Source organism: Lampetra planeri, chromosome 8, assembly GCF_965212315.1.
Source record: "Lampetra planeri chromosome 8, kcLamPlan1.2.h2, whole genome shotgun sequence".
Classification (NCBI taxonomy): Eukaryota; Metazoa; Chordata; class Hyperoartia; order Petromyzontiformes; family Petromyzontidae; genus Lampetra; species Lampetra planeri.
This window is the reverse complement of record NC_136114.1, coordinates 6,333,840-6,352,199: the sequence shown is the minus strand read 5'-3', so window position 1 is coordinate 6,352,199 and position 18,360 is coordinate 6,333,840. Positions and strand designations below refer to the sequence as shown.

Below are 18,360 nucleotides of genomic sequence, written 5' to 3'. Positions count from 1 at the left end.
TACGGTGCAGCAGTAGTAGGATCGGGGAGAGGGTAGAAAGTGTTGGTGAGGTTTGGGTGCTATCGGTGGCTTTGGCCATGATGAGATCTTGACCCTAGACTCTAAGAAGAGACTGGAACAATACAAAGTAAATTTGTCTTGACTAGGCACTGTTTGAGTACATGGCCTGCTAAGAGAAGTGCTGATATGAAAGTAACCGTACAAGATTGCTGGAGTGGCACAATTATTTTTGGCCCCTGGACGTGTCTGCGCAAATGATTGCCCTGACTTTAGTGGGCATCCAAATATTTTTTAAAGCACCTTTACAGCGTCTGGAGATACAGAAGAGGTCGTTTAATGATTATATTTTCTGTACTATGTGGTTGCTTTTGCTATTGTGGTAAAACATCGAGTTTTTTTTATTTTAAATCATCTCATTTAGTTTTATGTATTACATCACATGCCGTCTGTGTGCTTCAAGATTCAGCTTCGCAGATCATAGCAGTGCTTTGAGAACAGCTTCGAGACATGAGTGTCGGAGCATCCGCCGAGAGAACAACGTAGGAGCGTTCACCCTCCGGTATCATCCCCCAGTGTCCCTTCTGGAAAAATCACCAAGCGAGCTTGGTATCTCCAGGTGTTAAGAGCAAAGGTTGATCTGATGCAGCCATGAGGCCTGTGACCATCTCTAGGCCTCCACCTATGAGGTACATCAGAACTACGAGAGGCACGTAGTTCAGTGATACTGGTAGGAACCACCTGGTTCCACCAGCCCACGGGATTATTGTGTCCGTCCGTCCGTCGTGAATCTAAAAATGGGAGGGGTGGGGTTGGGTGGAGAGGGGAGGGTGCGGAGGGGCTGGGTGGGGAGGGGAGGGTGGGGCTTTGTGGGGGGAGGGAGGGGTGGGGCTGGGTGGGGAGGTGCTGGTCACCCCGTGGTGCCCTTATACATCTCAACGTTTAACCTACTCACGCCGGCTTGTGCCCGCCCTCACAGTCGGCCATATTTGTGGAATACACCACGCCGCCGTTGACCCTGGCCAGTGGCGGCTCCTGCAAAATCTCTCAGGGGGGGCAAATGTCTGGATGATTGATAAGGATAAGGTCCACCCATGCAATGGATAAATTAACAGCTTAAGCATGTAAAGGTAACTTCACTTCTTTAATATTAATGAAAAATAAAGTGACTTAATACATCTTGTTTGTTTCTATACTCACTATTAAAACAAACCACTCAGGTTTATTTTATTAAAGATTCCACTAGGTGGCGACAAATTATATTGTTGGATGAAACGTGCTTACGTATGATGACGTAAGCACGTATGATGACGTAAGCACGTTAGGGCGAGCCCTCCCGGAACCCATAGAGAATGCATTGCAGCGCCCCCGTTCGAAAAAAAACATCTTTGAATGTAAGTCTATGGGACCACTCGGGGCGATTCTCAGCCGGAGTGAAATCGCCCAAAAAGAGGCGGTACTCCACAGAACGTGACATGACGCTGATTGGACTATATCCAGCGGCACAGTGACGGCTAGCGTGACTCTGTGGTTGAATGACATTGGTGGTGCGTCGCCCAATCGCCCTAATGAAGAAACCGCCCCTGACCCTGGCCATTGACCGAGCAACCCAATGTTTATACCAGCTCCCTCCGCATGAATGTGTTTAAGCCTTTGGATTTTACCACAGAAAATATTTCATTATTGTACAAAACTCGCATACTTATTCTACTTGGAATACATATTGACTTGTAGAAATATAAGCTTGGAACGAGTATATTTAAATTTAATAGTTGCAGATCAACAAGCAGAGTAGGGTTAATGTCCTTTGGACATTAATCTTTCAAAAGTAGTTTTCACTTAACATCTCTTCATACTAAAAAAACATTTCTTAAGTTGCTGTCAAGAAAACAATCGGCCACGTTTCGGACGACGGCCCTTCCTCACAGCTCATTTCTCTTTTTCAGGCCCCAGTGTAATTGATGGACGAGTGTTTGTTGTTGATTTTGCCTGTGCATCACTGCCCATGCAGCATCGCCAAAAATCGTCAGACTATCTCACGTGATAAGCTCATTTCATGCAGCAATAAAACAATCCGACGGCACCTCGAATGTTGGATATACACCATTGTTTATTTGTCACAGACAGATGTACATATGATTCAGTTTCATTTCAGCAATGCCTTTAAATAACATGGCGATTTTAACTGTGCAAATTTGTATTGTCAACATCATTCCATGACTGTCTTACTATATATTTTTCAATAAATGTTTGGTTACCTGGCATGGCCTGTAAATAACAATGAGAGCATGGTGCGATCATTGGTCTGGGTGATTTTCACAGAGCAGGCCAAAATGCATTGTAGAGTACGATAAAAACGTGTAATATGTAACGCTGTATATGTCTCGTTTTCATATGTATATTATCGAAAATAGTGGATACATTCCAGTAACATTGAAGAATGTCAAGACAATGTAAGTATTTTCACATTACATTATTAAATTACAGATTTCCACCTTCCCTAGGCACTTTATCGACTACATTTTGGTCACGTAATTTTTTTGGTCAAAAACCGTTATTGTACACGAGTGGATTAATGACCTCTGTGCAATTCATCACCATTTGCATCCAGTGGAATAAAAAAACATGGCCAGTGATGTATGCACACTCCAGAGGGTGTCAACTTGTATTGCGATTAACACAGATAAGCAGCGATTCCACCAATTGTCGCTACTAATTGGCTTGCAAGTAGAAGACCCTGTAATCCAGACTTCTTTCAAGAGGTATTCCAATCAGTGCATTCTACGAAAAGCATTTTCAAAACTTGCACACGATTTTCTCGTGAGTGCATATGTAATACAACGTGCTCTTCAGAGCACTATCATTATATGCAGTGTTAAGTGGTAAACGATCACTGACAATACTCAAATGTACACCGCAAATATTTATATTTTCAATGGCTTTAGGCAGAGTGTTGTTGGTGAGTGGTACGAGTACGTGGCCTGTTTTACATCAGCATCCTCTGTAAAACTATAATATATTGTGGAATTAAAAAAATAAACCATCTAATCCCAGACATTTGCTGCTGTGTTTGATTGCACGCTTTCTGACTAGTTGTAAGACAGTCAGCAAGGCGCCTGGGAATGTAATTTGGAAACTCGAGTTTATAAAGGCAATGTATTCAAACAAGACGAGGATAAAGAATGACCTAACTTTGAGACTAATTTAAACGAGTGTGGGTGCACGTTCAAAGGGTGTAAATCCATTCCATTTGGCAAAAGATGTTGGTTTAAAGCATTTGAGGTATCAATATGTATTAACACTTTAGGCCATGCTGACAACAATGGTTTTAAAATAACTTAACTTATTGCAATCTTATCCGACCAAATACCTGACTCCCAAGATAGGGAAAGTGATTTTTTAAAGAGTTTGTCGAACTTAAATGTAATTTATCGAAAGTTAAATGTTATCTCTTTTCTTATAATTTAGGCAAATAAGGCCTTTTGCCAACCACTGTCTGCTTACACTGTAGTGACACCAACAAATGTATTATCTGCGTTGCTTGCCTTTAGGTATCTTATTGTTTAAAATATATATACAGGAAAGGGTAAAAAATAGGTTTGTTTAAAGAATACCTCTTGCATCTGTCAGAAAATGAAGTATTTCAGTTGTGTAGCCCAGCACCAAATTGGCCACTTACAATGCGCGTGTGTGTGCGTGTGTCAATCTTAGGTAACTGCCCTTCCACAGACTACGACTGCTCTACAACGCGAGACCCCCGAGCACAGGTCCCCGGTTTGGTTTGTGGCATTTCACAGCGTTCACTTCACATTTTTCATGGCCTCCTCCAGCTCTTTAAACACGAGCGGCTCTTCGATGGTGGAGGTGATCTGGGGGGAAAAAAACAAAGCAGAACACATCCGCAAGCGTCAGTACCGCTCGGGTATTAAGTCATGCACCTAATGAATCACGCTGGCCAATGTATTTTCTTGTACACATTAGCACAGTCATACAATCCATTTTTATGCATGTTCACATTGGATAAGATCACATTTCTTTTAGCTGTGCATTCGTCATCATCGTAAACAGCCATGTTCTATTAGCGAAATTTTGCAAAACAGATGATACGATTATCGCGGGCATTACAGCGCACATTGTATCGTAACATCCCCATATCGCGGCAATTGTGAGCGAGCGCTATCAAGGCGGCGTTGGGAGCGAGGGCCTCACCGTGTAGGGCTTGCGGTTGACCAGCGCGGCGATGGTGGAGCGGGGAACCTTGCCGGAACGCGTGCGCGGTAGCCGCTGCACGAAGATGGCGCGCCGGAAGGCGGCAACGGGGCCAACGCTGTTCCGCACGAGGTCCACGACCTCGCGGAGCAGCTCGTCGTGCTTCTTGGTCACACCTGCTCGCGCGCAGACACAGACCCACACCCCGCGTCGTCTTTAGCCGACTGCCGGTCACTGGTTTATGGACGGAGCGGTACGTGAGGGGGTGAATCGTCACACTCCGACCAGTTGTCCCCTTTTCAACCCGTTTAGCGTCGGCGCTTGGGAAATCCCTCGCCATGCACGCTTGAACTTTTAGCAGCTGCTCGGCAGACATCTCGCCATCTTAACGAGAAACGAAGTGACACTCTTGTGCCAAATAGCGCCGCAAAACCTTTCGCATTAACCTAATGCAAGCAAGCGTGCAAATGACAAACGTGCGAGCCCGTGCATTCATCATGGGTGTTCTCCGCTCACAAAGCAGAAGGCAATAAATAGATGGCGTGTGTTTTTAAATTGTAAATGATTTAATCCACCACGGGTGGTTAACTGCTACACTCGTCGCATATTACACGCTGTTTATTACACAGGGCTGTACTTAATTATCGCCATATTTCTTTTACGAGAGTGCTGAGATGTGGATAGGGAGCGGGGAAGAGAAACCGCAACGTGCATTCTCGCTTGAGCCTGCAAAAGTGGCGGTGACTGCAGATGGAAACAAATAGCCACGCGACTGGCATCTTGATTAAGGGAGTAGGGGAGGAGTGGAGAGATGCTTAGCCGACGTTACATAGCGCAACTTTCCCCGCCGCAGTGTTATTGATAACATCGCAATTGAAAGTTGCACCGCTCAACGCCAGCGAGTGTGCCGTGCCGTGCCGCGCGTGTGGCTTTACCGCTCTTGAGGACACACAGCGCGAAGGGCACCAGCCCCTTGACGGAGTCCTCCAGCCCCACCACGGCGCAGTCCACCACCGCCGAGTGTTGCAGGATGGCCTGGAGGGGTCAAGCGAGCGTGGGTGAGCCACACGTGGCAGTGACGATCAAGAGACGATCAAATTTAAACTTTTTTTTTCCCACCAGGTAAGGCCCACTGAGCTATGTAGCTCTTCATCAGAAGCGACCTGGTCACAAATGATAGCTCGAAGAAGTGGCTTATCAGGTGGAAATTATAGCAGCCAAAAGCTGTAAATGCATGCTGTTGCTAAATTTTGCAGAGAAACATCCACGCGACCACAGGCAGCACATGCAAACTCCAAATAAACAGGCGTCAGTGTTGGGATAGAACCCACGACATCCTTCTGTACCAAGCGAGGCCGTTAACATCTCGCCACCGCGGCAAGGGACGCAGGCTAGACAGATGTAGGCAGTGAAAGGCAAGGCCAATGCAACGTGAGAGCAACCAATGACAGGCAGAGCACGACAAGGGCAGACGAGGCAAAGCAAGGTCAAGTAAGGCCAGATGAGGTGCAGGTACACAATGGCTGGTCAGGGTATGCAACGAGTGCAGGTGAAGACCGGTAACGCGAAGAGAGGACAAGCAACTAGAGGCAAGGTGAGGCAAACGACAAGCACGGACCGCTATGGACAGGAAAACAAAGCCAAGAGAGACAATTGTACCGCAGGCACAGACCAGGAGAGCTGGACAGGACATTGTAATCAAGATACACGAAGGGAAAATCAGAATATGTAGACACTGGAGGAGGAATCCGATGAGCTATGAAGCTCTTTTCCAAAGATGTCCAGCAGGGACGGGTCAGCAAGTGACAACAACACGCAATACAACACATCGTAGTATAGGCAAGTCATACAAATTAAATTAATAAAGTACATAAGTACAAATTTCACAAGTACATACATTTCTGCCGATGTTTCAATACCAAATTCAAGCTTTAGCAGGGCAGCAAACAACAATAACAGTCCCAGAACACACCAAGAAATCGCACAGTCTCTCAATTAAACTGCACATTAGCATTGAACTATCGATACATGTACACGGATCAAAGTTACAAATCGCGTTGACAAATGTGGTTGTATCCAGCACCAATATTCTGCTTCGCGATATTTCGTGAAGGAAGATTTACGACGTTAAAAGGGAGGAAACAAGGCCAGGGGCGCCGTGGGTCTCCAGAGGCAGCGTTACAGGAGGGGGGTGGGGGGGAAGTAAGAAACAGAAAACGTGGACAGCAGCCACTGAAGATCAACAGCAAGCGGGAGGGTTACACGAGGACAGAAATTAAAAGTCGCAGAGGTTTTTGCAACAACAACAACGACGACGACTAAACAAGCCAATGAGTGGCAAGCTGGCAGGCACAATCAGGGCCAGTGCGGTTTGGATAAAAGCGGATGAATGTGAGTAGGCGGAAGAGCCGAAGAAAGAGAAGACCGGTAGAGCAGGGAGAGGTGAGAGACGGAGGAGGGGAGGTCGTACGAGTGCGGCCTTCAATAGGCACGGGGAAACCAGGAGGGTCACGGAGAGATCAGAGAGGAACCGGTGAGGGTGGACCTGGTCGGACGGAACTCGCGTCGAAGGAACCAGATGAGTTCTTACGAGGCAGCAGTTGTGACAAAATAAGGAAGGGAAATTCGACCTTAACTTCAAAGAAAACGTGGCCACGTGCCTGGGACTGATGAAAGAGACAGATTTAGAGACCTGCTCCAGCCACCCTTTGTCTGCATGGATTTGATGTTTGTGAACAAGCTGTTACCCATGAGGTCAGGCACGTGAATGCTATTTGAAGAAAATGCGAGCGCTGCGATGTAATCCTCGGCGTGACAGCACCGCTGTACACGTGCTGTTATTGCCACATGCTGGTACGTTTGTCGATTGCTAAATTATTTCACAAAGGTTGTGTCACCGAGCCGTAAGATAATAATCAGTACTTTTCTGTTGTGGTGCTATACAAAAATAGGCGGGCATGAATAATGATAGAAAATATAATACAAAGCACACTCAAAATAGGACGCACATATGCAATATTCATTACAAGACTCCTTTGACATGGATGAAACGCAGGGCACACAAAATCAGTTGGCAGATTCTTGACAATGGCGAGGAAGTCAATGGCCATGTAAATTAAGTTATGCGACAACCAAGCCGGATGTTGAGAACCTGAAAGTTGTTTTTGAAGTTATTTATTTACCTTCATTGGACTTAATTCCAAAGTGCATTCAACATCCGTGCACGTTTTAGGCACCGCACACAATCAAATACATCTTAGCTTCAGTAAAAAAAAGAAAATGGATATTACTGAGCCGGGTCATTGAGTTTGCAGGTGCTCACAGGGTGATTGATTTATAGAAGTCCTACTGATTTATCATGACCCTCTTACTTTAATCTCGACAGGCAATGAAATATTGTGAAAGCAATGGTGCCATCATTTACAGAGAAGAGTGTTAACAGATTCAATAAGTGTATTGTAATTGGTGGTGGCTTGCTGCCGCTGTGTCACGGTTAGCACACTCGTGATGATTCGCTTCCAAATCAGAGCTCGCTTGTTCGATCTCCCAGCATGGCAAGTGAAATGAAAGGCAAGATTAAATAATCCCGCACCCCCCCACCCCCCCACATGGCCTCTGTCCACCCAGCTGTATAAATGGGTTCACCACAGTTAGTCAATCGGCAGGTCGCACGCGGTGGGGATAAAGTGTGGGTATCATCTTCTTGGTTCTTTCGGTAAAGTCACGTAGAAGGGAAATAATAAAACAATAAAAATAAAACATAATAAAATAATTCTCACGACGTTTCGGCCACAACGCAAGCAGCCGTCTTCAGGTGAAGAATAGGTCTGTGTTTCATTTTTATTATTTTATTATTTCCCTTCTACGTGACTTTACCGAAAGAACCAAGAAGATGAATCCCTGCAGTCACGAAAGCTTTAAATCGAAATTTAAAGTGTGGGTCCTTCCACCTCTTCCACAGTGCCTGGTTAGCTGAAAAAACCCTCAGTAGTGGATTGTGCCAGCGATGCACCTTTACCACGTATTGAGGATGGTGGGATAAAATGCTGTTTTCTCAAAAACATGTCCCCATAACGGCTTAGTGGGCTGTCTATAAATGGATCGCCCTGCAATGTGCTTTTTTCGCACCATTAGTAGCCAACCGTGCGCTAATCGGCTGCACACAACACACCGGCCGCGTTTACTTCCACAGCGCCGCGTCACGCGGAGCGCCTCCTCGCCGTGCGACGGCGCGTCAGGGCATCGTCTCGGGTTGGGGCGCCGCACGGCGCCGTTGCCGCGTACCTCCTCGATGGCGCCCGACGACAGCCTGTGACCAGCCACGTTGATGACATCGTCGACACGCGCCATCACGTACACGTAGCCATCCTCGTCCATCTTGCCGGCGTCCATCGTGTCATAGTATCCCTGCGGTGCGTGCGTGCAGGGAAAGACAGCAGGAACAAAAAAGCATTGTTGCGGGATTCAACGCACGTATAATGAGCGTACGAATCAATGTTTATCAATGTCTCATTGCGCTCGTACCAGATTGCATAACCACGCGATGCAAGACCGTGCGTTCTCTGACTATGCAGCACTAAGGCAGGGAAATCTGCCCAGGTCGCCGTGTGTACGTACGGGGAATGACTTGAAGTACGTGTCTTCATACTTCTGGTTGTTTTCCCAAAGCGTGGCCATGCAACCAGGCGCCAGGGGCAACCTAAACCGTAGCACGTAGGACATTAATCACCACCATCACCACCACGACTGTCATCACTATTATCATCTCGTAATTACTATGCAAATAGGGTTGTGCAAGACATGACCTAATTCTCAACACGGTGATATCCTCGCCAGTAATAATAAAGTCGTGACTGTTTTTTTTTCTATTTTCGAATTAACTTGGTAATCAACTTTGGGGCCAGGTGATGGGCAGTAAATGTCAGTGCAGGGAAATTAATTGTTGTACTGTGCTTCTATCAGAGGTCGCAATCGGGTACCCGATACCCGTACCCTACCCGATACCCGGCTATCCGTACCCGGCCGGGTACGGGTACCCGTTTACGACCCTGGTGCGGCCGGGTACGGGTATGGGTAAGCCGTGAGTCACTGGTGAGTAACCGTTTATCACTCATTTCCCAACGTCTTGTCTCACAATTCAAGTTCCTAGAATCAACCCACCCGCGCCTGCAACATGGCTTCATCCCAGAGGTCGCAATCGGGTACCTGTCCCCGTACCCTACACGATACCCGGCCGGGTACGGGTACGGAATCAAAACCCGTTTGCGACCTCTGGCTTCTATGCTTCCGAGTCTGTGCTCCCTGCCTTCGCCACCCTGCACTGACCAACGTGATGGACTATGGTCAAATATTACTCACAAATAATTCACAAGGCATGGGCAGGGCCCTCATTCAGCAGGAGATTGACACATGGACTATACGTGAGGAATGCTAAACACCATCAATACCAACACAGCACCCATTACTGCCACCTCATTTATCCCCATCAACGACAGTGAGTGATTAGTTATATTATAATGATCGAGTCTGTTGTAATTATCCTCATGTTTAGCATAATAATAATTGTATCATGGCATTGTGGTCAATTGGGAACAGTGATTTGTGGATTCCTTGTATTGAAGAATTTACATTTATATATGTGAGAAATAACTAAAATAGGGCAACTAGAATGCAAAACACCAACAATGAATGGTCATATCTTGTGAATAACATTTTTTTTTATTTGTTGTAACTTCATTTCAAATAGAAAACATCTGCGGAAGGAGGAGCAACCTGGGACACTAGCCACTTGCAGCAGAGCCAGTCTAGAGTACTCCCGGCATGCTCCCGCAGATTTCTAAATTCAAACTCCACATGCAACCGGCGCTACGTGACCACCGTGTGTATCCTGTCTCTACTCTTCGGTTCTTTCGGTAAAGTCACGTATAAAGATAAAATAATCAATTAAATACTAGCATACGACGTTTCGATTGCAACACAAGCAATCATCATCAGGTATAAATGAAATAGAAACACAAATCTAGTATATTTCGATTTAAAGCTTTCGTGACTGCAGGGATTCATGACTGCATTTCCCATAAATATGCTAAATTCCTCTTGATATGCAAACTCTTTTGTCGAAGCGCCCTTTCCCCCCCTTCCAACCCAGCTTATATATATGCTCCAAGCTCGTGTGCTGTTTCATTCAGACGCTGTCTCCCCGACAGACCTGGTTTTCACCTGAGGACGGCTGCTTGCGTTGTGGCCGAAACGTCGTGAGAATTATTTTATTATGTTTTATTTTTATTATTTTATTACTTCCCTTCTACGTGACTTTACCGAAAGAACCAAGAAGAAGAGAAATCTAGTATACTTAGAAATGTAATGTAATACAACGGAGAGTCGGATAACATAACATCCTGTCTCTCTCGGTCATATGTAGATGTTTGTATCTGGCTCTTAGCAGTGCCGATGGGGAGTAATCGCCCAGCTCCAACTGCCAAGCATCGAGTGGACTATAAGATCCTGCTGCTGGCCTTCGTGTTAGCCCCACAACATTCACAGGAACTTATCCATTTTCAAACTCGAACGATGTCCCAGAGAGATCTAGATTTGAGGTTTTCGTGATTGCAGGGATCCGTACTCGTTGGTTCCTTCTAAGTAGTCCAAGGTTCTGTTCCTGGGGTGATCGGGGAGTTACCAGTGCAGTTCCCAGACTATTTAACGCGTTGTCTTTGGCCATAAAGCAATCAGAGTCGTTCGAACTATTTAAGTCTTGAAAACTCAACCTCTTTAAATTGGCATTCATCCGCTAGTTCTGACCATTTACACTGGTTCTGTTGATTTCCTGCTTTCCATACATGCCGCATCGGGATCTACGGATGGAACGCGCCTTACAAATTATTATAATTATAAAAAGAATTGGTATTTTATTTATATATATCAGAGGAAAAAAAGACATGCACTTATATGTTTAAAATGCCACGTTTCTGTAACCACTTCTGGGGTGTAAGGTCAGCACGGGCAGTCCCCGACTTATGAGTGGGTACCGTTCCCGAGACCCGCTCGTAAGTCCAACGTTTTACAAGTCGGAACACAATAATGTGCTGTATTTAAATGCACACGCGGTCAGTGTTATGAAACATGTTACGGTTCAATTTCGATTTAAAGCTTTCGTGACTGCAGGGATTCATCTTCTTGGTTCTTTCGGTAAAGTCACGTAGAATGGAAATAATAAAATAATAAAAATAAAACGTAAAAAACGTCGTGAGAATTATTTTATTATGTTTATTTTTATTATTTCCATTCTACGTGACTTTACCGAAAGAACCAATAAGATGTTAAGGTTCAACAAAAAAAGGGGAACCATTGTTAAACTCATAAATAAGAGGTAATATTGTAGATTTGCACGTGACACTGCAAAATAGTTCCGCGGTTCGGTTCACAAAGTGCGAGTTCGCGTTCGCAAGTCGGATGGTTAAAAAACAATCTTACGGAAGCTCGTTCGTAAGTACGGCTGTTCGTAAGTCGGGTGTTCGTAAGTCGGGGACCGCCTGTAATGTTGCCGCCGCGTGTGATGATGGCAGCCGGCAGGGGGCAGGACACCCAACGCCCACCTCGTCCCGATCGTTTGCGCAGCACCATCATCATAAGCTTCCAAGATGTATTTTTAATCAGCAGTTAATCAACGTTCCGATGCATTGCTACCACAGATTTCAGTGAAGGTACCGAATGGTGCTTTGATACAAATTCAATATGTCAATGAATTCGTGGCTCAATGGAGATTGTATATATGTGTGTAAGCACAGGCTTATGCGGAGAATATATAACAGATCAGCGCCTTGCGGGCATAAATATTCTATTGAGGCACTGGGCTGTAATGCTTGATACAAGTTTATGCAGCAGGAATATAATAAATCCAGAAGCTGATTAAATTGGCGGTTGTACGAAAGGACAGTGCATTAATGAGCTCTTATTAAATACCAATGAAAGGAGGCACATGCATTGAACTGTTGACCGCATTTATTTTAACAGTAAAGGAATTTTTTTTACTGTTATTTGCAAGCATCGTGTAAACAGATGCATGCCAGATAAAAATGCAAGAACAAATATTGTTCTTCATTGGTATGTATGGCGCGTTAGAGAGAGAAGCAACTGATTTCTAGAACAGCAACAGAAGTTATACACTGATGTCTCGATTCATTAGCTATTCCAGGGCGCAGGTTGTCAGCGAATGCATTGCATAAGATACACGTGGTATTCCACGCTAGGTACACATCATAACTGATACCATTGCCAGGGCAGAGCAGATGCGGGTAGACAGCCTCTTTCGTCTGAACGTCGGTCAAAGAAGCAGCCAAAGACAATGATTGTTCATAACCTCGATTCTAGATTTGAAGTTTTCGTGACTGCAAGGGTCCATACGCTTTGGTTATTTCGGTAAAGTCACGTAGGTAAAAATAAAATGAAAATAAATTAAATCACGACGTTTCGGAGGCAACACAAGCTTCCGTCTTCAGGTGGCACCGTCACAGCAAAATTGCTGTGATACAGCAATTTTTTTCTTTTTACCTACGTGACTTTACCGAACAAACCTAAGAGTATGAACCTCGTGTTCGTTCAGTGCTAGGGATTCTCTGGAATCCGTGTGGACTTACTTGACGACAATGTTTCCCAGGTTGCCTCTCTTTGACTCCTGGTTATTGCTGTCCACCACTTTCACTGTGGAGTTGACCGCACATCAAGGCACCATACTTAAACCTCCATGCAGTGGACGCTTACTGCAATGCGGTATTTAACGTAACATAAGCATGCAATTGTCTCTGACTTTTTTCATGAGTGATAATACCAACTCTTTTGACAATACACTGAAAGTACAGACAGTTCAACATTTATTACCGTACTTTTAAACATCTATACTGTAGTAGTGTCTATAATCACTGGCGGAGCCAGTGGGGGGGGGGGGGTGGCACGTGCCCCCCCAATGATCCGATCGAAATCCCTAATTTCGATCGGATCATTGGGGTTTATTAGTAATAAATCGGCATTTTGCGACCCCCACTGCCACTGTGTAGCAGATTATTACGTGCCAGGGACTCTATGAGATGATAGGACAATAGTCTGAGTCCATAATTGGCAATAAGTAACGGCAAAGCAGTTAAAGTGACTCACAGAATTGTGCGCAGTCGCGTACACAGTACACGACTTCCCTGAAGGCATTCACCTTTTCACCTTCAGCGAGCGCGATGTCGATCACACACAGTTCTAATTCGACCCTCGATTGTCCAATAAAAAGCAAGGGACAAGTCCTTACTAACAACTCCTTACTCACTAACAACTCCTTACTTACTAACAACTCCTTACTCACTAACAACTCCTTACTCACTAACAACTCCTTATTCACTAACAACTCCTATCATTTTTCATTGCTGGAGGGGTTGCCCCCCTTCCTGAAAATCCTGGCCTCGCCATTGTCTATAATCACATTCAACATTATTTATTTCACTTAATGCATTGTGATAATGACCGTAATTATGATAAATAGTTAAACACACAATGCTCTGTTTCAGTATCAAAACTTTGAAGAACAATTTGGGCCATAAGCCATAACATCTTTAGGACCCATGTTGTCCAGCATGAATGTGGACATAAAACGCTGACAACTCCACAACATCAGGGGCCATGTAGTGAAGATGCCAATGCTGATTAATAGTCGATGAACTCAATGAAAAACAGAAGTAAACACGTGACCAAAAGAAACGTTTTGAATATCCATCTGTACAAGCCAGGCATAATGGTATCTAATATTCGTTTACTTTTATCTATAGGATATGATTCATGGTAATTATGTGGTCAATACAAAACAAAACTTTCCACATCCACGTTGCTCAGGTGGTCGGTAGGCCTCTGTGAAGTCCATTATGTTCATGAATGTTGTTGTGTTCAGGTGCTAGGAGGCTAAAGTTCCTGATTTATTTAAGTCAGTGTTGTCTGCATTTTTGAATGGAAAACTAACTCGGGTACCATTCCTCAATTGAGGCATTTTATTTAAACGTAAACTGTTACCAGCACGTAATTTTGTAAACTAGCTTCATCAGAGCTCAAATTTGGCATTCCCAAGAGTTGAGTTAAGTAAAGGATGACCATTGTTACGCAATTGGCAATTAGCTTGGTAATAATTCCCCCCTACTGGCAGGCTACAGTCCAACTTCAGGCCAGGCACTGAGTCACCATGTTACCACAGACAGGTGCCACTCGTGGGATGCCCTTCAAACAGAAAAAAGTCATGAATGAGATGCGATGCAAGTCGCTTATCTTGAAAAAAGCACTCCGTGACGTTCCAGCGTAAAAAACCGTCACGTAAAAAAACAAATCTTTATCGTAACCCTACGGAAAAATCAACATGGTTGTGTTATCATGGCTCGCTGTCACGTGATCTGGGGCCGGGCACCTCAATGTCACATCTGACGGTGGGGAGTCCGGGTTCACTTACCGTCGTATCCCGGCACGGACTTTCCACACTGCCCTGCTGGCGGGTACAGAGATCCGCCGAGTCCTATGCAGGTGGCCGTTATGGCCGAGCCCGTCTCTGCAAGCGCCCAGTAAGGGCAGGACGACACAAGCGATCGTTAGTCGCCGGCCGAGCGCTTGGAAAGGCAGGCGACAGCGCTGCCCGCGGTGTAGGCTGTCGTCGGTGTAGCCTGTCGGCGATGATTTGCGTCTGGCCTCACCTGTCTGCCACCAGTGGTCTAGCAAGGGGACGTTGAAGGTGGCCTTTCCCCAGTTGAGAGTCTCCTTGTCGCAGATCTCACCGGCAACAAACATCGAGCGGAACCTGGGACCGCAAGGAGTTTTCATATACAGGTGGTTAAATATACAGGTACAAGATTATTTGTTGAACCGGAAGTATGGTACAGCTTTATCCATACGCCATGACGTTATACACTGAATAGTGCCTTGCAATCATCATTGTCATCATTATCATAAGTAATCGATTTATTTACCCAAAAACGCGTCATCTAAGCTCAAGGCGTCTTTCATGATTGCCCTTGATATATTTGGTACATTTCTGCAGGAAGTGTGCTGCATTGGATTAGAGATGAGAGTTGCCAGAATTGGTGCCTGCAGGCTTTCCACAAACATTGCATGAAGAGTACTCATTATGCAGTGGCATATTATGCATTTGAGGATGATGATGATGATGATAATCTTGGGGGCAGTGGCAAAACCCGGACTGAGAATGCCAAGTGACGATGCTGACGATGGGCACATGGCTGAGCTGGAGAGGCGGTAGGGGGGTGAGCCTCACCGGCTTATGTCGTACTGGCGGCCGAGCGAAGCTGTCGGGTCGTGCTGGTTGATGACGCGCAGCGCTGTGGGCGACGTGAACATGGAGACGACTTTGTGCTGCGAGATCACGCGGAAGAAGGCTCCGCTGTCCGGCGTGCCCACGGGCTTGCCCTGCCCAAGCACACAGAGACAAAGATCCCCCGTATAGCCTTAACAGATTGTTGGGGAAAGTGCTGTTAGCGAGCAACTAGAAAGAGCACAACGGCGGTGGGTGGCCAGCACCACGGCTGACCGCCTTTGTCTCCCCAGTGGCGATGTTTACACACCGCACCAGGTACTCATTTGAGGCTGAGTCGACCTAGGGGAGGCGGCCCAGGACCAGTTCAGATAATTGTCACGGTGTTAGCCATGAGCGGGAATTGAACCCACTGCACTACCGCTCTCATACAAAGACAAAGATCCCCCATATAGCCTTTAACAGACTGTTGGGGCAATTGCTGTTAGCGAGCATATACACATATACACACGTGTAATCAACTATATCCCCAACTATAACTCTAGCCCTAACCCCAGCCTTAATTCTAACCTTAGGTCTAACCTTAATTCTAAACCTAACCCTAACCCCAAACCTTACTCAAACCCTAACCCCAACCCTATGTGAAGTTCATAGTGCAAGACTGCCACAGTATAGAAATGTAAAATATAAATTCTAATTCCACACCTGTCTACCCGTTATCAGTGCCTATCTTATTACAGACCAATTCAGACATTATTGGTCACCCTGTGCCCTTATAAATCTCAACGTTCATCCTACAAAATCCCATCGCAAGGGAGAAACACAAACAAATTGACTATTTGAAACGGCTTCATGTCGTATGGACCTGAAAACTCAATATCCCTATACAAGAATACGGGTAAACCGTTTGGGTTGACAGGTATGTAATTCACACAACTTCTATACATGGGTGGAACAAGTGTCATTCGTAAACACCTATTAGGGGCAGCATGGCACGAATGTGGGGCTGGGATATTTCCACAGAGTTGATGTACGGTGATTTTTCAGCAATATTTTGCTGTCTTTTCTTGGATTTTCTGTTTGCACATAGTCACTTTAAGATGTTTTCTTGTTCATGTTTTTGTTTTTTGATTGTTGCGGTTGCACCCGATTCAAGAGCCGAATGGCTCACAGGGCTACACCAAATACATGAAACTTTGAACTTTGATGTGGCCACCGCTGCACCTGTTCCCCAGCTCACCTCGTACAGAACGGTGGTGTTCCCGTGCAGCAGTGGACCGTAGCAGATGTACGAGTGTCCCACCACCCAGCCCAGGTCAGAGGCAGCCCACCACACCTGCAGGCCCGAGGACACACGCCCAACTCCACACTCAATTCATCACAACATTGGCTAAATACACCGTGCTACCAACTCACCGTTTGCAAACACTTCACGGTGACTTTCGGAGAGCAAAACCACAGAGTGGCTACATTTACAGGTATTTTAATTGGGTCAAGGATTCGATTTTTGTACTACACATAATCGAGCTTGTTCCTTTAGAAAATGGATGTTTACCAATACAATCACCCCCCCCCCTACATATCAAACATCATTAAATGCACTGAGCTAATGAACGAAACGTAGATTTTTTAATGAGGTGAGAAAACGTTTCTTAAATTTGCAAGCCAGAAACATAGATTGTCTCATCTCGTGACATTATTAAAATAAAAATACCATTGTGCTGCATTTATTAATTTGAAGTCTACAACTTTTAAAACCCCAATTTATGTAGATGTATGTCTTCGGAGACTATTTGTTTTCAATTCTTTTTCTCTCTGAACTTTCATATACTTACGACTGAGGACTTCAGGAGACATAAAGAATGCAGCAAAGTATATTTAACTAAATAATTGTACAACGCTTTGATGAATTCCTCTTCCAAACAGGGTTTGATATGTGAGAGTATCACTTGAGTTGGGATTTATAATTAAATTGTTAAATTACATAACGTATGCCCTACATAACCTCGCCCTTTAATGAGAAAAATATGAACGAGTAACTTTAGAAACATTTCACTGATCAATGTTAATAGTGCAACATTCAGACCATTATTTTTTCCCGAGCGTTTCAGCAAAAATAACTTTTTGGTAGAATAATAATCTTATAATTCCATCGCTTACAACCGTGTATGTCAGAAGAACAAAACTGAAAATATATATTAACATTTCATGAATTTTATATTTTCTAAAACTTACTATGCCTCTTGACTTAAGGCTTTCGTATTACTGCAGGAATTCATATTCTTTGGGTCTTTCAGTAAAGTCACGTAGATAGAAAAATAATAACATAATAAAAAATCACGACGTCTTCACCTGAAGACGATTTTAATATTCCTCGTTTAAAAAAATCTGCCATGAGGGGCATGTCAGATTGAATTTTTCCTTAAAATACATTTACTGTGGCTGAATACTATTATACTATTATACTGCCACTATTTAGCAAAAGCTGTTTCAAGGCTCGCTCTCTCTACCCTCATATTTTATGGCACAGTACTGCTATCTTTTTGTTGAACAATGCTGATAGTAGAAACATTCACTTTGATCTCCTGTGAAGAGAGCACTGTTTATTTGTGTTTGAAAACCCACAAGCAATTACCTGCCCTGCAATTGGCATACGCCCTCCTTTAATTGATTTTTTTATACATTGCAGTGCACGATTTATTTTCCACGACTGTTTCGTCCGCGTTGTTGGTTCAGTTTTCCAACAGTTTGTCGGTGCTTCATTTAAATAATCAAACACGCCAATTGTTTGTATCGTATAGTAAAGATTATTCCTATATTTGTTTGCATGAAACGTGGGTTATGAATTGTACGTGCCTGACAAAACAGGC

The 18,360-nt window shown here is 44.6% G+C and overlaps 1 protein-coding gene across 1 annotated transcript in view; it reads right to left on the bottom strand.

Moving 5' to 3' along the window:
* Positions 1–2,084: 2,084 nt before the first annotated feature.
* ACSS3 (acyl-CoA synthetase short chain family member 3) overlaps positions 2,085–18,360 on the bottom strand; it is a 31,473-nt gene continuing 15,197 nt past the window's right edge. The window contains 10 exon segments of the mRNA XM_078596793.1: positions 2,085–3,866; positions 4,207–4,382; positions 5,142–5,241; positions 8,491–8,613; positions 8,824–8,905; positions 12,843–12,906; positions 14,678–14,773; positions 14,916–15,019; positions 15,494–15,645; positions 16,731–16,826. Coding sequence (XP_078452919.1) covers positions 3,798–3,866; positions 4,207–4,382; positions 5,142–5,241; positions 8,491–8,613; positions 8,824–8,905; positions 12,843–12,906; positions 14,678–14,773; positions 14,916–15,019; positions 15,494–15,645; positions 16,731–16,826 — 1,062 coding nt within the window. The 3' untranslated portion in view covers positions 2,085–3,797.